This window comes from Palaemon carinicauda, chromosome 8, assembly GCF_036898095.1.
Source record: "Palaemon carinicauda isolate YSFRI2023 chromosome 8, ASM3689809v2, whole genome shotgun sequence".
NCBI classification, from domain to species: Eukaryota; Metazoa; Arthropoda; class Malacostraca; order Decapoda; family Palaemonidae; genus Palaemon; species Palaemon carinicauda.
The window spans coordinates 135,987,037-136,014,475 of NC_090732.1; the positions used below are offsets into that span (position 1 = coordinate 135,987,037).

The following is a 27,439-nucleotide window of genomic DNA, read 5'->3' on the forward strand; positions in this document are numbered from 1 at the left end:
ATTGATAAGGACCTATACTTGATGAGAATTCTGATTGGGAGTGCACAAGACAAAAGACAAGAGAGAACTTATTTCAAATATAGCCCAATGCAAGAAAAACTGATGCACAAAAAATACTAATCATTATCATCATCACAATAAAAAACTAATTTGGTTATGAATAGTAAAGAACAGACACTAAAGTAACATAATGCACCATTGTAATTATTGCACAATATAATGAAAGAAGGATTTTATTACATGACCACAAGAAAATGGAATTATTGTGACCAATTCCAGATCTCCGATGCTTATCAATGAAACAACCAGGATTCATAATAAAACATATACGTTTCTGAATATCAGTAATTCTTAAACCAATTTGAATTTAATTTCTTCAAGTGTAGGCAAAGTTAACGACACTACTGAATCAATGTTCAGAGGTTTCATAAAAAAGGCAGAAGTTACTTTTCAAGAAAAATATTTTGTAAAAGAAAGTACAACCTCATGGACCAGCAGTAAAAGCATCACAAACTAGCAGTCCCTTATTCAAGATAATTTCCAAATTTCACATCTTGGATTCTCATGATATACAAGTACTGTATGTATGAAAATAATTTCAATTTTGTTAAATTTACTCCTTATAAATAAATTGGCTTTGTCATTTAAAATGATAAAGTATTTAATACTAATGCGCAACTTCATCCCATCAAATTTGTTTTGCCAAAATGAGTCATTCAAAGTCAAGTAACCAGTGAAAATTTTCAGTACAATTCTATATAAATGAATAATTTACATCACAATAACTTAAAGGACAAGGCCTTTTTGAGTAACACAATGACAAATATAGTAACCAAAATAAATTATTAACTAAAATGCCACCTCAAAACCCCATACGAAAAAACTAAAGTTCACTATAATTTCTGTAAATAAAAATAACTGCAACATACTTGATGGGAAAAATTTCACCTAAAATTCCTAATGTTAGTTTTACCTGAACATGGTGTTCTTTTTTGTTTACTTCATACCAATATATTTTATCTTTGTTTTGCATTTTAAATTTTTTTAGTTTCAATTCATGTTTCATGGTAACTTAGCTCTGTATTGTATCTATTGTGATGCCAACTCCTCTTTTTTTTTAGTTTTTAAATGCCTGTGTTAGCTGTTCCACAATTAAACTATTAACTACTCAGACTTATATTTTCCAATAGGATTCCAAAGCAATTATAATATAGCATCCAAATCCTTTAATGTAAAGGATAACAGTATCAAGGTGTTAAAATATTTAACAAAAGTGAATGATGGTTGTAGCACAACATAATGATCATTCAACAACGAATGCCAACCCTTCACAATGGATATTTCATTATAAAAATATAATTACAAATAGCTATATTGCTCACAGATTTCTTAAACAAAATCTAAATAGTCTGGTCACACTATCCATGTTCATAAGTTAAAACATCCCTTTCCAAACACTACCCCCGGGAGATATTTCAATCAGCTACTGTATAAACATCAAACGTTTCTCCATTCATCTGAACTTGAATTTTTCCATCTTCTAAAGAGGCAACAGCTAGCTGCTGCAACTGTGAGGCATCCATCTGATCACCTAGCTGCATGTCCTCGGGCAATGAAACCAGATGCGCTTCTTCAAACTCAAGAACTTTACTGTCATCCTCTTCATCATCCTCTTCTACCTCATCTTTAGAAAACTTGGTGGGAAAATCAGTCTTGACTGCAGGTATACCACTTGCGATAATTTGTTGCAAGAGAGCCTTCTGATCCTCTTCACCTGTAGATTCTGAGAGAACAATAACACACTGGCTCTCTGCATTTCCTGGACCATTGCTAGACTCATCAACACGAACCATTTCAATGCCTTCATCACATTCAAACGCATAATCTTCAGCATTATTTCTGAGCAATATTCCAGGTGCTGCCAACAAAGGCTGACTATCAGTATTAAGCATTTGCAGTTTCTTACCTGAATTATCTGGATGTCTAAATTTTTGATGACGGTCATATGATATCTTATGCAAGAACATGGCTGGACAATGCTGGCATTTGAATGGACCATTTCGGTGAGTTTTGGGCTCATGCTGTCGACTATGAATTTTGAGATGATGTATTTTGCGGAATTTTACTCCACAAACTGTGCACTCAAATGGCTTTTCTCCCGTGTGTATTCTTATGTGCTCTTTGTATGAAGCACAGCGTGTAAAGGCATGACCACAAAATTTACACTTCCATGACCTAGCTTTTCTATGGGTCTGGTTATCATGCATTATGAGGGCAAAATTTGTATGAAAACCTTTCCCACATTTATCACAATAAAAGTTTTTCTTGGAATGTCTTATTCTGTGTGTTCTCAAGTTACTTGGATGATAGAAAACTTTGTTACATATATCACATGCATATTTTATGCCATCGTGAAGCTTCAAATGGTAAGCAAGCGCTGTTTTTGAGTAAAACTTTTTTCCACATATATTACAATCCACTTCATCCTTAGAATTTTTTAAAGCTTCTTCATTTCCAGGTACTTGAATTTCAACATTATGGAAGACTTTTAAGTGGTTTTCCCAAGACCCTATCCGTGCCAAAATTTTTCCACAAAACTGACATTCGATAGTTTTGTGAGTTTTCTGATGTTCTTTAAGTTGCTCCCCAGTTGGACAAACTTTCATGCAAAACTTGCATAGATGAATAATGTGAGGTCTCTTTCTATACACCCTCTTGGCACGTGGTTTACCACCATCATCTTCCACAGATTTTACCTTCTTTTTAACAATACACGAAGAGTCTGGCTGAGGTATAGACCTAGAATAGCGAGACAACTCAGCAAGACTCTGCCGCATCTTCTCTGATAGAACTGGCACCCGCTTGCCAGGTTCTCGGGGACGAGTAACTTGAAGAGCCTGCAAAACAATGACACCTTCAGAAAACAAACCATGTATCATCTGTTTACAGTTGGGCTTCTTAAAATACAGTACTACTCAACATAAAGTGAGCCCCAGGCAATATGAAATTCAAATGAGAATAAAAGAAGAGGAAAAAGTTATTGCATCCCTCTTATGCTGTGTTATTTTCTTGCGATTGAGTGTTTCTCCCATTATGACTTTTCCCCAAAAAAGGAATTTACAAAGAATAAATGGCTAGTCACTTAAAACCTCCTTAATACATTCAAGACCTAATTTGAAAGAAACCATTGTTAATCACTCAAAACTTTCTTCTTAATTATAATAATTCCATAATTATTACGAAGTCATACAAGTCTTTAATGTTCACAGAGGTACAAAAAGTCTGGAATGCTATTACTCTATATAAATTGTAAATTTACGGTGCAGAGCTTTTTAATATTTTAACCGATAAAAAGATTGAAAACATTCCTCAATCAAAATAAATTAAATTAGGAAAACCTGCAGAATAAAACATTTGGGAATCAAACAACATACTGAAAAAATAAAGTTCAAAATATAACCAACATCTTGCTAAAGGTTTGAGCTTCACACCTGCCACTGTATTACTCTGTCTAAAATCCAGCATGTGTCATACAATTTTCTATACATCATATTGAAACATCATTATTTCATTTCTTGTGCTAAGAAGAGGAAAATCATGACAAGTAAATGGAACAAAATCATAATAGGAACTTTGAAACAGTAAATAAAACACTTATCATATCATCATTACAACCAATTGCTGCATATGTCAGCTCTTTTTTAAAATTGGAGTTTTATGTCAAATGAGTTTACTCCTTATCTATCCTGTACTCTTATCTCTTTGACCTATCAGTAAGGCTAGGTCTTCATCATCAATCTTTTCCATGATTTCTTGGTCATTCATATAGCTCTTTGTCCTGCTACTTTCCCATTTACAACAGTACTCGTACTCTCTCAACTCTTGCTTTACAATACATTATGACTCCAAGGCAACTGAAATTTCTCTACCTCTTCCAAGACCTCCCCATCTATTATGCACTACAGCACACATAATTTCTTTGTAAGCTAATTTCTTATTTGCACCAATAAATCTCAGATAGTTTAGGATTTACACAAAATATAAATATAATGTAAATATTTTAGACTGCTAAGCTACTCCAAAATCCTACTCCTAGTAGGTAGTAGGTTGGCCAGGGCATCAACCACCCATTAAGATACTACCACTAGAGTTACGGGGCCTTTTGACTGGACAGACATTACTACACTGGATCCTTCTCTCTGGTTATGGTTCATTTTCCCTTTGCCTACACACACACACACACTTAATAGTCTGGCCTATTCTTTACATATTCACCTCTGTCCTCATACACCTGACAACACAGATTACCAAACAATTCTTCTTCACTCAAGGGGTTGCTGCAATTTAATTGTTCAGTGGCCACTTTCCTCTTGGTAAGGGTAGAAGAGACTCTTTAGCTATGGTAAGCAGCTCTTCTAGGAGGACACTCCAAAATCAAACCATTGTTCTCTAATATTGAGTAGTGCCACAGTCTCTGTACCATGGTCTTCCACTGTGTTGGGGGTAGAGTTCTCTTGCTTGAGAGCACACTCGAGCACACTATTCTATCTTATTTCTCTTCCTCTTTATTTTGTTAATGTTTTTAGTTTATACAGGCGATATTTATTTTAATGTTGTTACTCTTATCAAAATATTCTATTTCCCTTTTTTTCCCCTCCTCACTGGACTATTTTCCCTGTTAAAGTCCATGGGCTTATAGCATCCTGATTTTCCAACTAGGGTTGTAGCTTAGTAAGTAATAATAATAATAATAGCTATCATAAAAGCAACAAGAGAAAAACAGAATTGAAGAGCATAGCATACTCCGACATTACCTTGGACTGCCATGTACTGAACAATACAATTTCTATCACAATTTTCTATGTAGAAGGTAAACTGTATAAGGAGATATTTTAGGTAAGAAAAGATGTTCTACTTGACACAAACTGTAATACACCATTCTATTGTGTGAACAATTCCATACCACAAGTGAGTTTTGCCTAGAAAAGTCTATTTAACTAACTTGTTTTTACCTGTGACATTCTATAATGTCTCACTATACTGGTCAGGGTCAACTTGGACATCTTGTAGCTCATTGTCTCCACTCAATAGACCTTCATCTCCAGTTCATATTGTCTGGGTCTCCTGTTCATATTGTCTGAGTCAACATAAGAAACCATATGTCATACATACTTTGAAAAGTCTACTAATGCCTCTTCACTCTTCTACACTTTACTGTAAGTTGAATTTGCGTGTGTCTATTTACTGTAAGTTGAATTTGCGTGTGTCTATTTACTGTAAGTTGAATTTGCGTGTGTCTAGTTACATCTATCAAATGAAACCGGTTTCTTTCTGGGCCATCTCAGCTCTTGCCTGCCACCTCCTTCAGCAAAACCTCAGTGCTAATGTTCTACTGGTATGAAGAGGAGAGCCAGGGGTTCTCCTTTTTGTCTTTACCTCCTTTGTGTTGGAGATTCCCAATCACATAATGTCCACTCCATCACTCCCCCAAAAAAATCCCGCAACATCTCCCTCCTTATATTTGTCACTGTTATCTACCTTTTCAAGCTTCTGACCTTGTTGCCTCTACTTCTGGCTCCTCAAATAAAATTTGATGAACATCCACACATCTCATTGACTAAATGTATCTCTGTTCAATTCCAATGTCACCACCACCATCGTAAAGTTGGAACAGGAGTCAAGGGTATTGCTGTCAGTGGTAAGCTTATGTCGTTTCCAACCTACTTTACTTACTTAATACTTTAAGGGCTGTTTTTCTGGTCCTATACAGCAGGATAGCTCTAGTCTCTAAAGGATTTCCCCACAGTCATTTTATCATGTTCGTTTGAAACCATTCAATATTTCACACTGCAATGTGGAATGTGATGAGGTTACATGGAGATGGTGGAAGGTTGTTGCAAGCAGTGAAAAGTTTCTACAAAGGTAGTAAAGTATGTGTTAGGATAGGAAATGAAGTGAGCGATTGGTTTCCGGTGAGAGTGGGGCTGAGACAGGGATGTGTGATGTCGCCATGGTTGTTTAACTTGTATGTTGATGGAGTGGTGAGAGAGGTGAATGCTCGAGTGCTTAGACGAGGATTGAAACTGGTAGACTAGAATGATCATGAATGGGAGGTAAATCAGTTGTTGTTTGTGGATGATACTTTACTGGTTGCAGACGCAGAAGAGAAGCTTGGCCGATTAGTGACAGAATTTGGAAGGGAGTGTGAGAGAAGGAAGTTGAGAGTTAATGTGGGTAAGAGTAAGGTTATGAGATGTATGAGAAGGGAGGATGGTGTGAGGTTGAATGTCATGTGGAATGGAGAGTTACTTGAGGAGGTGGATCAGTTTAAGTACTTGGGGTCTGTTGTTGCAACAAATGGTGGAAAGGAAGCAGATGTACATCAGGGAGTGAATGAAGGATGCAAAGTGTTGGGGGCAGTTAAGGGAGTAGTTAAAAATAGAGGGTTGGGCATGAATGTAAAGAGAGTTCTGTAGGAGAAAGTGATTGTACCAACTGTGATGTATGGATCGGAGTTGTGGGGAATGAAAGTGACGGAGAGACAGAAATTGAATATGTTTGAGATGAAATTTCTAAGGAGTATGGCTGCTGTATCTCGAGTAGATAGGGTTAGGAACGAAGTAGTGAGGGTGAGAACGGGTGTAAGAAATGAGTTAGCAGCTAGAGTGGATATGAATCTGTTGAGGTGGTTTGGCCATGTTGAGAGAATGGAAAATGGCTGTGGGCTAAAGAAGGTGATGAATGCAAGAGTTGATGGGAAAAGTACAAGAGGAAGGCCAAGGTTTGGGTGGATGGATGGAGTGAAGGGAGCTCTGGGTGATAGGAGGATAGATGTGAGAGATGCAAGAGAGCGTGCTAGAAATAGGAATGAATAGCGAACGATTGTGACGCAGTTCCGGTAGGCTCTGCTGCTTCCTCTGGTGCCTTGGAAGACCGCGGAGGCAGCAGCAGTAGGGGATTCAGCGTCATGAAGCTTCATCTGTGGTGGATAATGGGGGAGGGTGGGCTGTGGCACCCCTAGCAGTACCAGCCGAACTCGGTTGAGTCCCTTGTTAGGCTGGGAGGAACATAGAGAGGAGAGGTCCCCTTTTCTGTTTCATTTGTTTGATGTCGGCTACCCCCCAAAATTGGGGGAAGTACCTTGGTATATGTATGTATGTATGTATTGCTCGCTTATTGTTAATCTTCATTATCGAAGCACTCACAGAACACGAAAGTCTTCAGTTTCCTCCTGAAAGCCTTAATATCTTTGATCTTTTGGATATCTCGTGGGAGTTTATTGTATAGTCTCAGGGCTGCAGATTTAAAGGCTCTAGAGCCTACAGTAGACATATATCAAGGTTCAAATAATTGAAAACCATCTGTAACTATTCTCGTGTCAACACGATTTGTTAGCTGCACAATATGTAGCAATTCTCTTAGATATTTTGTATGTCCAGTTCTGATAACTTAATGAATTATTGTACATATTTCAAACTCAATTCTTGCTTTAATAGGCAGCTAGTGTAAATCATTTAGTATAAGAGAGATCCTTTCTTGAGTTAGGAAAACTTTTATCAGCCTTGCTCCTCTGTTTATTATGTTTTGTAATTTAAGTTGTACTGTTGGTAAATTGTATTAGATGGAGTTACAGTAGTCACTCCTAGTAATAACACAGTTTAAGGGTTCAAGGTTTAAAGGCTACTCAAGAATGGCAGGGGCAAGGGACAGAGATATGGCCCTAACGCCAAGACAATGCCCTAAAGACTATTCATATACATATATGATCAGTGCCCAAGCCCCTCTACATCCAAGCTAGGACCAAGGAGGGCCAGCAGGTAATGGCTGCTGATGACTCTGCCGATAGACCTATAGACTACCCTAAACCCCCACAATGATGGTGAGGTTGCAACAACCAAAGAAACTAACATGTTTGAGTGGGACTTGAACCCCAGTATGGCATTCACCAGTCAGAAATGCTCATCCAGGTACTTCTTTATAAAAGCAATGTTTTTAAGATGATAACCAGCAGTTTTACTACATTATTTATTTGGGCATTGAAAGACTATGTTACAGATAAGAGATACACCAAGATCACAAACTTTACTGGATATCGGGGAGAGCCATTATTTATGTTTATTTGAATATCACCAAACTTTTTACACTATTTTTCTTTCCAACCACCATAAACTCAGTTTTATTTTCGTTTAATCTTAGTTGTTTGATTTTCATCCATTCCCTAATACCGACAAGAATTTGGTCTAAAGTTTCAGTAGTGTCGTCTATATAATTCATGAGAAGTATAAGTGTGTATCATCTACAAATAGTTTGAACTTCACTAAGTACTCAGAAGGAAGATCCTATAACTTTGAGTTTAAGAATAAAATGAAGTGTCCTTTAGGTCTCAGATGCTGTCTATTGGTAACCTTGTGCACGCATGCACACATACACAACTATGGATGTGGAGGTAAATCATATCAGATTGAAAAATCTTGAAAAAATGTATTAAAATACTCTACATTAAAAAATTTTCAAATAATCTAATAGTATCACAATATGCAGAAAGTATTGCACAACTATATCTCACATCACATGACATTGACACTAATTAGAACAAAAATTCATGATCATAGTATATCAAATAATTAAGAGAGCAAAACAATTAAAATTTTAGACATCTAGAATGCTGGACTTATACAAAATAAAAATAAAATCTTATCAAAATGGTATTTTCATTTTAAAATAAATTTTCATATATACTTACCTGGTAGTTACATATATATAGCTTAATCCCGCCGATTCGTCGCACGCACGGTAGAAATTCAAAATTCGCGGCAATCGCCAACAGGTGGCCAGGTGATCATACCTGTGCGCCCTCTAACCAGGTACCTGGAACCATTCCCATTTGTCCTCAGAATTTCCATGCCCCTGTTTTCAGAGGGGGAGGAGGAAGGGACCTTTTATATATGTAACTACCCGGTAAGTATATTTAAGAATCTATTTTAAAATGAAAATACCATTTTTAAATATGTAACTTCCCTGGTAGTTACATATATATAGCTGATTGACACCATTGGTGGTGGGTTGGAAAATCACAACCCCGTCGGGAATTCATATAATTATTAATCGCTACAAATTAGCTGTATCAATAATCTGGTTCCTACCTGATAAGGAAGCTGGCTTCATAGTTATCCTGCCTCATTTGCCTGCATTCCTTGAGAGACCCAGCGATCCACCCAGGGGGCTGTAAAAGTCTCTGTGGGGCTGCCACACAGTCCTTGACCTTAACATGACTAGACCACCACCCTTGCTATCCTGGCATAGCCATGGACAATGAGCTAACCACCTGACCCACTAACACACTAAAAACATTGCCTGCCTTCCTTGAGAGACCCACCGATCCACCCAGGGGGCTGTAGGAAGTCTCCGTGGGGCTGTCACACGGTCCTTAACCTTAACTTGACCACCTTTGCTATCCTGGCATAGCTGACCACCTGACCCACTAACACACTAAAAACATTGCCTGCCTTCCTTGAGAGACCCAGCGATCCACCCAGGGGGCTGTAGGAAGTCTCTGTGGGGCTGTGACACGGTCCTTGACCTTAACATGACAAGACCACCACCCTTGCTATCCTGGCATAGCCATGACACACTCCATAAAACCTACCTTAGACTTGCATACCAGGCCGTGGAAGGTTGCAGCAACCTTCACAGACAACCTGTGAGAACAAGTTCAAGAAAAGGCAAGGGTATAAACAAGGTTATAGGTTAGAGGCAGTAGAGCCCTCTTCAACTACGGCTCTGGAGGTAACGTATGGACCCAGGGAACAACAATCCTCCTATTGGGTCTGTACCTCTTTAGGTAACAATCTGCAAAGATTGATTTGCTTCCCCAAAATGTCACTTCCAAATTCGTTTTCATAGACTTGTTGTGTCTACAAGCCATCGAAGTTGCCACAGCTCTTACTTTGTGTGCTTTGACTTTGAGGATTGGGAAGCTTTTCTCTTATTAAATCCTTGATAAGGATGCCAGTGCATTCTTTGACAAGGGTAATGAAGGTTTCTTCACCTAGCACAAGAGGTTGTCTGCTTGTCCTCTCATGTTTAAAGTCCTCTGCAGATAAAACTTTAGGGCCCTCAATGGACAAAAACATCTCTCCTTTTCCTGTCCAACTAAATGAGTTAACCCTGGTATGGTAAAGGATCTGGGCTATGGCTGAGGAGGATTCTCGTTCTTAACGAGAAAACCTAGTTGCAGCGAGCAGACTGCATTCTCTCCATTGAAGCCTACATTTTTGCTAAAGGCTTGCAATTCTTCTATCCTCTTGGCTGTTGCCAACACAACCAAGAATAGGGTCTTCTTAGTGAGATCCTTCCACGAAGCCTTGTCGAGAGGTTCAAATCTGCTCAAGGTTAAAAACATCAGGACTACATCCAAATTCCAAGAGGGGGTTGGGTTGTCCTTCCTCTTAACTGTCTCAAAGGACCTTATGAGGTCCGAGAGATCCTTGTCTCCCGACACGTCCATATCTCTGTGACGGAAGCCGAAAGCTAGCATGCTGCGGTATCCCTTGATGGTTGATACTGCTAGTTTCTCTTGGGTCTTTAAGTGTAACAGAAAATATGGTAGTTGAGTTAGAGAGGTACTGAAAGAGGAAATGTTGTGAACTCTGCACCATTCCCTGAACACGTCCCACTTTGACTGGTACACCTTGATTGTGGGCGTCCTCCTCACTCCCCCGATTGTTCTTGCAGCTTCTCTCGAAAAGCCCTTCGCTCTTGCCAGTTTTTCCAATAGTCGAAAGGCAGTAAGATTGAGAGCGAGGAGATTTTGATGCTATCCCTATATGTGGCTGTCTGAGTAGATCGTTCCAACAAGGTAACGATCTGGGGGTGTCTACTAGCCATTCTTTACTTCTGTAATCCAGAGTCTCATGGGCCAAAATGGAGCTATCATGGTCAAGCGGGCGTTGTTCGACTCCCTGAACTTCTTCATGACTGACTGAATGGGGGGAAAGGTGTACGTGTCTAGTCCTTCCCACTCCAAGAGGAAGGCGTCCACTGCCACTACTGCCTGGTCTGGGACTGGAGAGCAGTAAACAGGTAACCTCTTGTTCTCTGCGTCGCAAAGAGGTCTACTGACGGCTCTCCCCACAGATTCCAAAGCCTGCTGCACACCTCGTGATGTAGGGTTCATTCTGTCGTGAGAACCTGTCTTCCTCTGCTGAGAAGATCCGCTCTGACATTCTTCTCTCCCTCTATGAAGCGGGTTATCAGAGTTATATTGTTCGCTTTGCCCACAGCAGATCTTTGCTGCCTCGTAAAGGGAATCCGATCGAGTCTTACGTTTCCTGATGTAGGCCAACGCTGTGGTGTTGTCTGCGTTGACCTGTACTAACTTGTTTTGGACCTCCTCCTGAAAGTGTATTAGCGCTAGGTGAATGGCCACCAGTTCCTTCACGTTCATGTGCCATTTCTTCTGATGGGCTTCCCATAGACCCGAGATCTCGCCTTTCTGATGAAGTTCGAAGCCTTCTAGGTGCTTGTTGGGATCGTCCCACCAACTCAACTGATTCCTGATTCCCAGAGGGATCAGAATCCACGTCTCTAGGTCTTGGTCTCTTGTCCAATAACTTGACAGATGGAACTGAAGTGGACGTAGATGTAGTCACTTGTAGATCCTCCAGACACTTTTCTTGCAACCTGGCTCTGATTAGCCAGTCGTCCAGGTACATTGATATTCGTACCCCTTCCAGATGTAACCAGAGAGCCACGTTCGATACCACTCATGTGAAAAACGTAAGGGACCATGCTTAGTCCAAAACAAAGTGCTCTGAACTGAAAAGTTGTTGCGTGATGAACAAATTTCAGCTATTTCCTGTAGTTCGGGTGAATTGAGACATGAAAATACACATCCTGCAGGTCTATCGACACCATCCAGTCTCCTTGTCTCGTGTCTGCTAGGACTGACGCAGAAGTCTCCAAGCAAACTTGATTTTGCTCACGTACTTGTTCAGTGGACTTACATCCAGAACGGGTCTCCAATCCCCCGAGTTCTTGGGTACCAGAAATAGTCTGTTGTAAAATCCCTCTGACGAGGGGTCCTCTACCACTTCTATTGCTGCTTTTGACAGCATCTGGTTTACCTGCTCTAGAAGAGCTGCTGCTTTGCTACCCGAGTATGTAGCTGTCAACTCTGACAGCTCTGGCGAAAGAGGGGGCTTCCTTAGGAAGGGGATTTGTATCCTTCCTTCAGCACTTCGACTGTCCAATCGTCCGCTACCCTTTGGCTCGACTCTTGCCAGTAGTGGGATACAGTAATATGGCTCCCACTTGTGTCTGGAAGTTATTGAGTTCACTTTTTGGGTTTCAGTTGCTGTTTGGGATTTACGAGGTTGCCCTCCAGCAGCCATTCCCTGGCTTCCTCTCGAAAAGGCTGACGCATGGGAGGAGCTTCCTCCTCCTTCCTGGCTAAAAAGTTTGCCAGAAGAACTTTTCTTGCAGTCCTTGTAATCAGATCTTGCATTGCTTGTGTGCAATAGCTGCCGCTAAGTCCTTCACTAGCTCTGAAGGGAAGAGGTATTTGGTCAAGGGAGCATACAAGAGGTCTGCTCTCTAAGCGAGAGTCACTCCTGACAACAGGAAAGAAACAGCAGAGCTCTTTTCTTAAAAGTACCTGCTGTGAAAAGGGCTGTGAGTTCGACTGTCCCATCCCTCACAGCTTTATCGAGACAGGCAAAAAGGTGCATTTGCATCTCGCTCTTCTCGTCCGTAACATCTGCGAGGGTTCCGATAGTCCAGTCCATCAAGCTGAAGACTTCAATTGTCCTGAAGACGCCTTTCAGCAAGTGGTCATTCCGATGTGTACCATATAACTTTAGCCTTAGACATGGCTGATTTTGTTGGGGGGAAGGAAAAGGTTGTCCTTCTGTTCCTTTTTCTTCAAAATCCAGTCGTTTAATGTCGAAAAAGCCCTCTTCACCGATCTGGCTAAAACTGTCTTCGTGAATGAGGAAGACTTTTAGGGTCTACCCTTCATAAACTGCGAGGGCTACCTCCGAGGAACAGCCTGCTGAAAATCATTCGGAAATAAGTCTGCCAATACCGCAAGTAATCTTTACAGAGCCGCCTCATGAAGAGTTTCTTGCGTCTCCTCCTCTGAGATCTCATCCAAAGGATTGGCGATTTCCGATGTTGAACGAGTGGGGGAATCACAAGCCTCGTCCTGCTTGCGTGCGTCGTGCATTCTGTAAGGGAGCGCCACGCATGCATCCAGCATGCTGCGAGGGAGCGTCATGCTTGTGTACATCATGCATGCGTCCAGCATGCTGGGAGGGAGCATCATGCTTGTGTGCATTATGCATGCTGCGAGGGAGCGTCATGCTTGCATGCGTCATGCATGCATCCAGCATGCTGTGAGGGAGCGTCACGATCCTTATCACCTCCCGTCACGCGTCCAGCTTGCTGCGAGGGAGCGTCTATGAGCGCTGTAACTTGACACGCTAGACGGTCGGAACTACGATGTTCGCGATCTTGATGCTCGGAACTATGACGTTCGCGATCTTGATGCTCGGAACTATGACGTTCGCGATCTCGACGCTCGGTTACATGATGTCCGAGGCTCTTATTTCTCGTCACAGTTCTGACTTCCAACTACTCGACGCTTGGCGTGATGTAGCCCAACTCCTTGACGATTGGCGTCAAGAACCCTTGACGCTTGGCTTTCTAACGCTAGGTGACAAGGCGTTTAGAATCTTGACGTTCGAGCGTCATGACAAGCAACTCTCTTCTTGTCTAGCAGGAAGGGAAAAAACGTAAGACGCCAGCCTCATCTGTGAGCTGCGTTATCCGACGGCAAAGATAACACTTTTACCTCGCCTTTCCCCTGGCAAGGGCGAGCGTCCTGGGAAGCGTCAATAGGTACGCTCGAGGGGATGACTGCTCGGGAGCTAACGCCTCTCGCCTCCCATTGCCTGTCGACATTCCTTCTCCTAGGGGTTAGGAAGCATGGAAGAGGTCCAGGGCTAAGAGGATGACAGGTCCAAGCAGCCGCACCCTCCACTGCACTGATTTAAGCACTGAAACAAGCACTTTTAACTCTTTCGCATATTTAAACCTGCCCGCTACGAGAGATTCTATTCTTTCAACAAGGGCTAGAATGAGAATTCAATAGGCTACACGATATTAGTATTCCCAATATCGAAATATTAAATAACGATACAAAGTATGTGGATCTGTAACGATCGTAATGAGTACAACGTAGCGTAAATTGACAGTACGCTAGTTTTAATCTCTGATAATAGATCGATGATTATCTAAAGAAAGTATACTAATAGGACCAATATTACTTAAAAATAATATATTTCCCTTACATTACAAAAAATTAAATACTTATGCTTTGTAAGTTAGTATTTTCTTTACATTCCTTCCAAGAAAAAGAAAACAATTTACATATTGCGAGTCATTCTTCATAGAGTTTACGTCACGATTTGTGACGTAATAGTGCTGGCGGAATTATTTCCTCCAAGTCATTCTTCGAAGAGTTTACGTCACGATTTGTGACGTAATAGTGCTGGCGGAATTATTTCCTCCAAGTCATTCTTCGAAGAGTTTACGTCACGATTTGTGACGTAATAGTGCTGGCGGAATTATTTCCTCCAAGTCATTCTTCGAAGAGTTTACGTCACGATTTGTGACGTAATAGTGCTGGCGGAATTATTTCCTCCAAGTCATTCTTCGAAGAGTTTACGTCACGATTTGTGACGTCATAGTGCTGACGGAATGATTTCCTTCAAGTCATTCTTCGTAGAGTTTACGTCACATGATTTGTGACGTCATAGTGCTGGCGGAATGATTTCCTTCCACCATGAGTTGGTTCGGTAGTTTTTACAATAGGGGGAAAAAAAACCTGATCCTATCCCTTTCAAGCTTACGAACATAGTGATCATATTCCGAAAGAAAAATACACACATGTTCTCTGTATTTCTACATACTGTGTGGGGATCAAGAGCAGCTTTTGGAAGCCGGTCTTGCAGCCCTTCACACAAAATCTAACAAGAGGCAGCCATCTTGAAAATAAGTTAAACTGTCCTAGTCGGACCAACAAAATCTATCTTATTCGTGTGAAAAAGAAAAGAAAATCCAATATTAGCGAAAGCCATCAACCAAAAAAAAAAGCAATGGGTACTTCACCAATTTGTAGTTAAAACAAACCCAAACAAAGTACTGTAGAGCGAATTTTCGAAGTGTTGCTAGAACGACGGCAGGGAATTTCCGAGGACAAATGGGAATGGTTCCAGGTACCTGGTTAGAGGGCCCACAGGTATGATCACCAGGCCACCTGTCGGCGATTGCCGCAAATTTTGAATTTCTGCCGTGCGCGCGACGAATCGGCAGGAGTAAGCTATATATATCTAACTACCAGGAAAGTTACATATTTAAAAATATAAACCTATGAAAACATTTCAGCATAATTCCATTAAATTTCTAAAGCAGTTATTTAAATAGAAATATGATATTTTCATAATAAAATAAATTTTTGAACATACTTACCCAGTAGTTATATATATATAGCTTACGTCCCTGACGTCACGGCAGAAATTTCAAAACTCGTGGCAATCGCCGATTGGGTAGCCAGGTGTACCACCAGTGCGCCTACCCAGGTACCTGGAACCATTCCAGTCATTCCTCAGATTTTCCATGCCCTTAGGTCTCTAGAGGGGAGAAGGGGGGAATTAAATTATATATAACTACCAGGTAAGTATGTTCAAAAATTTATTTTATGAAAATATCATTTTTAAACATCTGACTTACCCGGTAGTTATATATATAGCTGATTGACACCTTTGGTGGAGGGTCAGAGACAGCCACCATTGTTGGAATTTACTTAAGAGTTAATAAACAAGCTTCAGGGTTCGTACCTGATAAGGAAGCCGACTTCAATGAATTCCTGCCTCATTATGTCCGCTTTCCTTATGAGATCCAGCAATCCACCCAGGGGGCTGAAGACCTCTAGGAGCTGTCAAACTGGTGTAAATACCTCTATGTGACAGGACCTTCTCCAATACCCTTGTTCCGGGCGCTCTCAAGGAACAAACTGACCACCTGAAATCAATGATTGTAGAAGACTCGTCCAATCTCCACAAAAAACCATAAAAATACAAGTTCCAAGAGAAGAAAAGGGTATTAGGTTATGGGAATGTAGTGGTAGATCCTTCCCCCACTACTGCACTCGCTGCTACGAATAGTCCCAGAGTGTAGCAGTCCTCATAAAGTGTCTGGACACGTTTCAAATAATGTGAGGCAAATACAGATTTACTCCTCCAAAAGGTTGTGTCCATAATGCTTTGTAAAGATCTATTCTGCTTGAAGGCTACAGAAGTTGCTACAGATCTAACTTCAAGCGTCTTGACTTTCAAAAGCTTGAGGTCTGCCTCACTACAGTGTGAATGAGCCTCTCTTATTAAAAGCCTGATGAAGAAGGACAGTGCATTCTTCGACATCTGTAATGAGGGCTTCTTGACCGACCACCAAAGAGCTTCTGACTTGCCTCGTAACTCTTTCGTTCTTTCCCGGTAGAACTTCAGGGCTCTTACTGGGCACAGGACCTTCTCCAATTCCTCACCAACCACATCCGAAAGGTTCGGAACCTCAAAAGCCTTGGGCCAGGGTTGAGAAGGGCGTTCGTTTTTGGCAAGAAAGCCTAGCTGCAAGGAGCAGATAACTTTGTTATCTCTAAAGCCTATGTTCTTACTAAAGGCATGAATCTCACTGACCCTTTTAGCTGTCGCCAGACTGACCAAAAATAGAGTCTTCATAGTGAGGTCCTTAAACGAAGCTGAGTGCAAGGGCTCAAACCTGTCACTCATTAGGAACTTCAGGACTATATCCAGATTCCAAGCTGGTGATTCCTGGTGCTGTTCCTTAGATGTTTCACAGGATTTGAGAAGATCCTGTAGGTCTTTATTATTAGAAAGGTCCAAGTTCCTATGCCTGAAGATGGCTGCTAACATGCTCCTGTATCCCTTGATGGTAGAAGATGAAAACCTACGTTTCCTTCTAAGGTATAACAGGAAGTTAGCAATCTGAGTCATAGAGGTACTGGACAAGGAAACAGAGTTGACTCTGCACCATTCTCTAAAAACCTCCCACTTGGATTGGTAAACCTTGATGGTAGAAGTCCTTGCCCTTGCAATAGCCCTAGCTGCCTCCTTCAAAAAACCTCTAGCTCTCGTGAGTTTTTCGATAGTCTGAAGGCAGTTAGATGTAGAGCTTGGAGGTTTTGATGGTACCTTTCCAAATGGGGTTGTTTGAGTAGATCTACTCTTAATGCAAGGCTTCTCGGGGTGTCCATAATCCATTCTAGTACCTCTGTGAACCACTCTCTTGAGAGCCAAAAGGGGGCCACTAGAGTCAATCTGGTTCCCTCGGGTGACACAAATTTTTGCATCACTTTGTGCAGAATCTTGAACAGAGTGAATTTGTACACGTCCAAGTGGGACTAGTCTAAAAGGAAAGTGTCTATGTGGACTGCTTCGAGATCTGGCACTGGGGAGCAGTATGTCTCTAACCTCTTCGTCTTTGAGGTTGCGAACAGGTCTATACAAGGACGACCCCAAATCCGCCACAGGTTCTTGCAGACCTCTTGATGAAGTGTCCATTCTGTGGACAGAACTTGACCTCTCCTGCTGAGACTGTCTGCCATCACGTTCTTTTCCCCCTGAATGAACCTTGTTACCAGGGTTACATTCTTCTCTTTTGCCCAGTAGAGAAACACCCTCGCAGTCTCGTAAAGGGACCTCGAGTGGGTTCCGCCTTGTTTGGCTACGTAGGCCAACGCTGTAGTGTTGTCGGCGTTGACCTGCACCACTCTGTTCAATACTGACCCTTCGAAGCCTTTGAGGGCCAACAGGACTGCCAACAGCTCCTTCTGGTTGATGTGGAGGCTCTCCTGATCTTTTGCCCACTGAGCCGAGATCTCCAACTTGCCCAGTGTTGCTCCCCACCCCGAGTCCGAGGCATCGGAACGCAACACAAGGTCTGGGTTCCTCTGTTCTAGGGAGAGACCTTCTTGAAGTTTGCCCGGGTCGTTCCCCCACTGAAGGCAACTTACGGATTCCGTAATGGGGATGCATTTTGTCTCTACTGTAGATCCTTTTCCTTGTCCCAATGACGATTAAGGTGGAACTGAAGAGGGTGAAGATTCAGCCTTCCCAAAGAGACAAACTGCTCCAACGAGGAGAGGGTTCCCAGCAGACTCATCCACTCTCTCACCGAACACTTCTGTTTCTTTAGAAAGGAATGAAGTTTCAAGAGGGCTTGCTCCGTCCTTGAGGCTGACGGAAAAGCCCGAAAAACTTGACTAAATCTCCATCCCCAAATAAAGGATCTGTTTAGATGGTGTCAGTTGAGACTTGTCTCTGTTCTTAAAAAGACCCAGTTCTTCTGATAACCTCAACGTCATCTGTAGATCCTCCAGGCAGTGATTGTAGGAATGAGCTCTGAGTAGCCAGTCGTCCAGATACAGGGAGGCTCTGATACCCCTTGAATGCAGTATGCTTGCTACATTTAACATCAGCTTCGTAAATATTTGAGGGGCGGTGCTGAGGCCGAAACAAAGGGCCCGAATCTGGAAAACTTCCTCATTGTAAACGAACCTCAGGTAATGATTGAAGCTCGGATGAATGGGGATGTGGAAGTAAGCATCTTGGAGGTCTAAAGAGACCATCCAGTCGTCCTTTCTTACTGCTGCTAGGACTGACTTCAATGTCTCCATGGAGAACTTTGTCTTCTGAACGAAGGCGTTGAGAGCACTTATGTCCAGGACTGGTCTCCATTCCCCAGAGTTCTTGGGAACCAGGAATAAGCAGTTGTAGAAATCTGGTGACTGCAAATCTCGCACCCTCTCTATTGTCTCCTTCTCCAACAAGAGAGACATTTGAAGTTGCATAGCCTGCCTCTTTGATTCCTCTCTGTATCTGGCAGAGAGATCTATCGGAGCTAATACTAAAGGAGGTTTCCCTATGAAAGGGATTTTGTATCCCTCCTTCAGTAATTGTACGGACCAAAGGTCTGCTCCTTTCTTCTCCCAAGCTCACCAAAAGTTGTTTAGTCTGGCTCCTACTGCTGTCTGAAGGCGAATGCAGTCGGACTCTGCTTCGCCCTGGTCTGGATCCTCTTCTCTTTGATCTCCTTCCCTCGGGTCTGGAACTACCCCTACTGAAAGTTTTCCCTCGAAAGGGCTGTGAAAACTGAGGGAATGGAGCTTCTTCTTTCAGCTTGCAGCTAGTGAAGAAAGTAGGTAGAACCTTCCTAGCTGTTTTTTACACCAAATCTTATGTGGCCTTTTGGGTTAAAGCGGAAGTAACCTCTCTGATCAACTCTTGAGGAAAGAGAGGAAGAAAGAGGGGCGTACAGCAATTCTGACTTCTGAATGGGTGTAACCTCAATGGACAGAAAAGAACACATTTGGGCTCTTTTCTTAAGAACCCATGCCGAGAAAAAGGCTGCCAACTCATTGGATCCGTCCCCTAAGGCTTTATCCATGCACGACATAATGTGGATGAGACTATCAGTGTCCACATCCTTCAAGGCAGAAACCTTTTCCCCAAGGCTCCCAGAGTCCAGTCAAGGAAATTGAATACCTCGAAAGCTCTGAAGACGCCTTTGAGAAGATGATTAAGTTCTGACGTTAACCAGAGTATTTTGGTCCTTCTCATGGCCGTCCGACGAGGAGCATCTACCAGACTCGAATAGTCTCCTTGGGCAGAGGCAGGAACTCCCAAGGCAAGAACTTCTCCTGTCTCGTACCAAACACTAGATCTGGAGGCCAATCTAGCCGGGGGAAGAGAGAAAACCGTCTTTCCCTGGTCCTTCTTGGATTGCATCAAGTCTCCCATCATCCTCAAAGTTCTATTTGATGATCGAGACAGTACCATCTTTGTAAACGGAGACTCCTTTGATGCCTTTCCTAGCGTAAATTCTGAAGGCGGTGAACGAGGAGCAACAGGCACAAAATAATCCAGAAACTTTTCAGTAAAAACTCTCATGAGTTTCTTAAGGTCAACCGAAGGATGAAGGGTCTTAGGATCTTCTCCTTCCGAGACTTCCTCTAAAATATCAGTAGGGGAAAGGTGATCGTCGATCCCTTCCTCCAACAAGGCTCTAACCGAGGTAGAGACGTCTTGTTTTCTAGGAGTCAACTCCTTAAGGTCCTGACTTCTGGCATCAATGGGTCCAAGATCATCACGCCTGGCGTCACGTTGTCCCCACGCTTGACACTCGAAACTAAAACGCTCGCGATCATTACGATCGGAACTAAGGCGTCCGCGATCTCGACGCTCAGCTCGACTGGCGTCATCATGACGTCCGAGGCTCTTACGCTCGATGTTACATCTAACTGCTTGACGCTCGGTGTCACGTCTAACTGCTTGCGTCTGGTTGCTTGACGCTCGGCGTCATGCGGATCAGTCTCTCGACGCTTAGCAGGAGGATCCTTATTACGCCGTTCGGCGTCGCGTCTAACTGCTTGATGCTCGACGTCATGCGGACCAGCCTCTCGATGCTTAGTAAGAGGTACCTCATTACGCTGCTCGGCGTCACGTTTAACTGCTTGACGCTCGGCGTCATGACTACCAGGCTCTCGATGCTTGGAAAGCTGCCCGTCGTCAAGGACCTCTCGAATTTTAGCCTTCTGACGCTTGTCGTCAAGGTGTGAAGCTTCCTGACGCTCGGGGTCTTGGCGAGCCACTCTCTTGTTGTCCGCTGGCTGATAGAATTGCATAAGAGAAGAGAGTTTCTGCTGCATATCTTGCAGCATACTAAAATTTGGGTCAACTTTTTGTGGCAAAACAGGAGACGTTGCTTCTACCACAAGCTCGCTTTCTACGTTACTCAAGGAACGCGCAGAGCGTCTAAAGGACGAAAACCAATCTGAAGGAGGAGGAGGAATATGGACCGAGGTCATGCCAGTCTCAGAAAACTGTCCTGCAACCGATTAGGCTGGACGCTTGACAGCTTCCGATAACCTTCTATCTCCTACCGACGAAACAGGGCACTTGGCAGGAGAGCCTTCTTCGGAAGAAGGAAAACGCTCCAGACTGCAACCAGGAGCTTGAAGCGTCATGATACGACGCTGATCAACAGAGTCGATCTTCCTCTTCAGAGGTCTGGATGCGTGATGCCAGCCCCGTCTGGGCACTGCGTCCCCCGAAGAGGAAGAAAACACGTTCACCTCACCTTTCCCATGGCGAGGGCGAGCGTCCTGTGAAGCGTCAACAAGTACGCTCGAGGGGACGTCTGCTTGGGCGCTAACGCTTCTCATTTCCTTTTGCTGTTCGACATTCCTTCTCCCAGGGGTTGGGGCGTTTGGAAGAGGTCTATGGCTAGGAGAACGACAGGTCTGAGCAGACACATCCTCCACTGCACTGATTAAATTCACTGCACTCTTAGCACTGACACTAGCACTTTTTAATTGTTTAACATCAGACATTAACTGGGTTTTGTCCGCTGCGAGCGATTCAACTCTCACACCCAGGGCTTGAATGGCCACCACCATGTCCTTTAGAGTTGGTTCATCAGTAGTAACAGTAGTGGAATCTGGAACTACCACTACAGGGGAAGGATTAGGTTCGTTGACACGGGAAGGGGAATAATCCCTAGAAGAACGAGATAAACTCCGTCTAATCCTATCTCTCTCAAGCTTATGAGTGTAGCGGTCAAATTCTAACCACTTACTCTCAGACGAACACATTCATCGCAAAGATCAACCAACTCACAAACTTTACCTCTACATCTAACACAAATGGAGTAGGGATCAATAGAGGCTTTAGCAAGCCGGGTCTTACAACCTCTCACACACCTTCTATAAGTTGAAGAAAAGTCAGACATTTTGAATATTTTAAAGAGAGATCAAACGAGCAAGGGTCAAAATAACAAAATTCAATAGTGGTTCAAGAAAATCCAAAAGCAACTCCAAACGAGCGAAAGCCAAAACAAAATTGTACATCACCAAGATAACTGCAATTATATAGGTTACAGTGAATGAAAAATCCACCGATGTTGCCAATGCGGCGGCAGGGAAAATCTGAGGAATGACTGGAATGGTTCCAGGTAACTGGGTAGAGGGTGCACTGGTGGTACACCTGGCTACCCAATCGGCGATTACTGCGAGTTTTGAAATTTCTGCCGTGACATCAGGGACGTAAGCTATAAATATAACTACTGTACCGGGTAAGTCAGATATTTAAAAAACAGTAGCTTACAACTGATTTCAAGCAGCCTTAAATTGAAATTAAAAGGGTAATTAGTGCTGAAAAAATATGATGTTTCTTAATTAGAAAATAACCTGAGGCTAGACATGAATTAGGTGCTTAAAATAATAGTGTAAAGACTTCTTTCAATACAAACATAAGACAATAAAAATATAAGCTGGTAGAATAAAAGGTACTAACCTTACCTCACAAATTTACCACAACTATGAGTCAAGCAAATAAAACTATTTTACACTCAGAGCATAATATATTCATTTCTTGAGCAACAAATGTTCTTACACAACCAAGATAAGTCAAATGTAAACAAGAGACTAATATACCCCCTATGATAAGCAACAAGTTCTTTGTAACTAAATATTGTGAAAGTTGATTGGAAAACGAATAACTGAAAAATAATTGTGACAAAACAACATAACAGATTTTAAAATTAATTTGTATTTTCTTAGCTATACAAACCACAGCCCTTTAAAAGGGATATAATTTTAAGCGCAAGCTGGAGCAGCTGTTGAAATCATGAATGAGGTAGTTAATGACAGGTGGTAAGCCCAAGAAGCCCAGACCCTTACCTGTCAGAAGTTCTTCACTTTTGACCTTTCAGCTCAGGACTGAGAAGGGTGGTTGAGATAGGAAATTTAACATAAAGGACTCAGGTTTGTAAAGCTACAAAAAATACAACTTAATCTTAAAATTTATTACTTGTTCCTACCCAAATACAAAGCTTTTGTCCTTTAAATAGGGAAACTCAATGATTGGTGGGTCGCAACTGAGCTGGTTAGATTTTTTTCTTCCCTTTGGTCCCATAAGGGAGAAAAGAATATGATTCCAATAACCTCCTATGTTTATCATAGGGATGAATAGGCTGATAGGCCCAGGCCAGTCAAAGAAGATTGGTACGGTATGTGGTCAATGGAGGGATCCCTTCCCTTGAAGGGGATATCAGTCAGGAATAATATACCTGGTGAATGAAGATCAACAGGTTGGTAATTATTCCACAATCCTTGGAGATACTGCTCTAGATTTTAAAGAATAGAATTCATAAGTATAGTTTACCAACATCAATTCACATCCAGCTCCATCCCCAAGAGAGTAGCAGAAAGAATGAAGAGCCAGTCATTCTACCTTCATTCCAAACTTAAATCTATCCATTACCATGGGGATGATGCTTACTGTTCAGCAGGGGAACCGGGCTCGTTATACAACTACTTGAGCAGCTACCGCAAGACCAAACACAAAAGCATCAAGGAACTTGCTATACTCTTGTAGGTTAAAGGTTGTGAAGGTGGTGTGCTGTATATTGTATACACCCTTGCCTTAAACACCTGACTGACTGGTAGATTCTTCTTGAAGGAAAGGGTGAGGCCTAACACCCGACTTGGCAAGCTCCAGTCCTAGCTGGTACCTCGACCCTCTCTATGGTCAAGGTATGTGTATTACAGATTGTCTCAGGATGTCAGAAAGAGATTGTGTTCCATGACACCTCTTTCTTGGTCTTGCCAGTTATATGGAAGAGTCACTGATTCTCAGGTCTAGGGTGTCAGGTTTTCTTCAGATTGCACAGCATCGCCTTTCTATGCCACCTGATGCTTCACATAGTGAGGGGACTAACCATAACCTCAGTCTTATCTACATTCTCCCTCAAGCCATCCCCTCTCCAAAGTCTCTTCCCCCTCTACAACTCTTCTCGGCAAGACTTCCTTATTTTCAGCAGTAATCACCATATCTCCATATTGCAACTGCCATAACTCTTCATTTCTGATACTTTCACTCAACACATACATGACCAGCACAAATAAGAATGGGCTTAATGTTGACCCCTGGTATAATCCAACACTGATTTTGTAAGTTTCTGTTTTCTTAAATGCAGTCATTACTATTCTTTGTTCTTTTGTACATCATCTAAAACATTCTTACCAAACTTCCCTGGGACATTCCTCTTTCTCAAGTACCAAATTATCATTTCTCTTGGGATTCTATCATAGCCTTCTCTAGATTTACAAAGGCACAGAAGAGTTTCTGGCTTCCCACTAGCCTCTTTTCTTGTAGCTACCTTACTATAAAGACAGACAGCATTGGCAGTTGCTCTCCCCCACATAAATCCATATTGCTTTTTCCAAATCTTTACAATCTCTCAACTATTTCTCTCTCAAAAACTTTCAGACCATGCTCTCCTAGTTTAATTCCACTGTAGTTACCACATTCCATGACATCACTTTTCAGCTTAAATATTGTTACCATTAGACTCTCCTCCAGTCTTTAGGCATTGTTTCATCCAACATTGCTCTTAATAAATCCAGCATTCATTCTTCTCCCTCTGAAGCTAGTATCTTCACCATTTCAATTTGAAACTGATGGACCTGGTGTTTTACCATTTTTCATTTTACTCAAAGCCTGCTTCACTTCTGTATTCCTTATCTCCATCACTGGCCCTCTACCTTTTGTGCTTCTCCCAGCTTTTCTCTCTCCTTTTCAATATTCAAGTTATTCAAAAAATTCTCTTCACCTCCTCTTAATGTCTTCATTCTTATGTAACACATTTCCACCTCTATTCTTGTTGCCCCAAATCCTGTCTCTGAATTTTCCTCAAGTTTGAAATCTTAAAGATATCCATTTATCCTTCCCCTTGTTCCTAGCCTTCATTCATTTGTTCTACCACTCTTCCCATAGATGCTGTACACCTACTTTCCTTCTTGAATCTTTTTCCTCTTATCTGTACTGTTCTTCTGCACCCTGTGCATGCCTTACTTTCCAGTCCTTAAATGCCTTGGATTTTCTTTTGACCGACTCTTGGACCTCTCTATCCCACCACAACTTTTCTCCTTTCGACATACTATATCCACTGGTTCTTCCCAATAGTTCCTGTTTCCCCTACACACAACTTTCTTTTATATCCACCCAGATATTTTCTGCTTTGTTACCCTATCCACTCTCCAAGTTCAACCTTTCCAATGATCTCTCTCATAATCCTCCTAAAATTCTTACTCTTTTCTCCTTTAAGGTCTCAAACCTTAACTATAGATCTCTCTTTCTTCTTGGGTTTACTATCTCTCATTTTAAAATCCATCACTACCAGTCTATATTCTTTAATACATTCTTCCCCCAAAGTCAATTTACAGTTCATCACATCCTCTGCCTGGAATGTAATTGGATGACAATTCAACGATCAACTGTACCCTGATTTGCATCTGCTTCGTCACCTCACAGAGTGGGCACAATATCATTGCCCCTTTGCTTGACATAAACCACTAAAGAGGTGCTGTCACAAGAACACTACCAAGTACCTTCTCAACATTCTTGAAATGCTTGCAGCACTAGAAAGGCCCAGGACACCAATGAGTTGATGCTTCTTGTTGTTCTTCTTCTTAGTACGCCTGCGACGACCAAGTTGTTTAAGGGTACATTCAACACCTCTTTCGGTATTTGTTTATAAGAGGACGCTCTCCATTTACTCCAAAATTTTGCATTCCTGCAGCTCTCCTCTTTTTGTAAAGTATTTAGGAGGCTCTTTAAATGCTACAATATATATATATATATATATATATATATATATATATATATATATATATATATATATATATATATATATATATATATATATATATATATATATATATATAAAAAAAAAAAAGGCAAGATATATTGCGGGAGGTAGGGAGGGGGAGGGGTTGGTGGAGGAGGTACTAAGCGACCTAGAACCAACATCGTCAATATAGTCAACCAAAGAGAAGTTCGTGGCGTCAAGAGGACATTTGATATACAGTATATTCAAAATATATACTAAATAAAAAACGCCCCAATTACACAAAAGTTTCACTATTTCTGAATTTTATATTCTATTTGGTAATACTTGACAATAAATCTTATTTTTTAAAAGAAACTTTTTACGAAGACTACTTTTACAGCGTATGACTGTTTTCATTGGGAAAACTAGTCTTTCTCAAAATAGTTTCTCTAAAAATACACTTTAATATGATTTATATCAAATATTTACCAAATATAAAATATACATTTCACAAATAGTGACACTTTTGAGTAATTACTCCATTTTCAATTTAGTATTTATACTTAATATACTGTATACCAAATGTACGCTGACGTCACAAACTTCTCTTTGGTTGACTGTTGATGATGACAGTTCCCGGTTGCTTAGTACCACCTCCACAAACCCTTCCCCCTACCCCCTCTCGCAACATATCTTGTTATTTTTTGCTTTCCCACCATTTAAAGAACATACAATTACTGTACAGAAAGAAGAGAGCTACAGGACTGCATAATATTGGAGTAAGTGGAGAGCGTGCTCTTGTAAACAAATACCCCCTCTTTCAATGCTTCTGATCACAGTTGCATATGCAGAGGCAAAGAATTGAGTGGGATTCTCCTGGCAAAGGTTTCCTTGTTCAGCCAACAGGTAAGATTGTTCCAAGCATCCAGTCCTACTCGAACAGGAAGGAATGGAAGATCCCTGGAAATTGACCAGTGATTCTTCAAGAAACATTATAGAGATCTCTGATAAAGGCACCCGTGAGGGACAAGCTTCTGAAGTGAGGATAGGTAACTGAGAAGACTCTACCAGCGCTAAGCTGGTATTTCTGTCTTGGACAGAAATGGTCGAAATAACTCCTTGGGGTTGCTGATGCAACTGTTTAACTGAATGACTCTTGCTGCTGCTGTTTCTATTAGCATACTCAAGTACTGTACTTCAATGTATGCTTGGGTAAGAGATTTGACTTTTCCAATTTCATCACATTCCCCAGGTCATGACAAAAGAATAAATTCACACTAGATCCTGTTGGATCAGACATCCATTAAGATACATCCACAGACATATCCATTACAAATTGTTCCAAGGTGCTGCCAAGGTTAACCCTCAAGGTGAAAACCTGAGGAGTAATATACAGTCCAAAGCAGAATCTTAAACTGGTACACCATACCATAATGAAAGAAGTGGAGGTACTTCTGAAAGGATTGAGGCATGGGCATTTGAAAATATGCGTCTTTCAGATCCACTGAAAGCATGGAGTCTTCCTCTCAGATGGAACATGGAACAGACTTTACTATTTCTATCCTGAACTTTGTTTGATGCACAAACTCATTCAGTGGCAAGAAATTGATGAGGGGCCTTCAGCTGACTTCTTCACCAGGAAGAGTAGACTGTAGAAGCCAGTAGAATAGTCTTGAACAACTAAAAGCAC

The 27,439-nt window shown here is 41.7% G+C and overlaps 1 protein-coding gene across 1 annotated transcript in view; it reads right to left on the reverse strand.

Moving 5' to 3' along the window:
- Positions 1-668: 668 nt before the first annotated feature.
- The window catches only part of LOC137645461 (myoneurin-like), a 153,451-nt gene continuing 126,680 nt past the window's right edge, over positions 669-27,439 (reverse strand). The window contains exon 7 of the mRNA XM_068378266.1: positions 669-2,897. Within this exon, the coding sequence (XP_068234367.1) occupies positions 1,476-2,897 (1,422 nt within the window). The 3' untranslated portion in view covers positions 669-1,475. The remainder of the gene's footprint in view (positions 2,898-27,439) is intronic.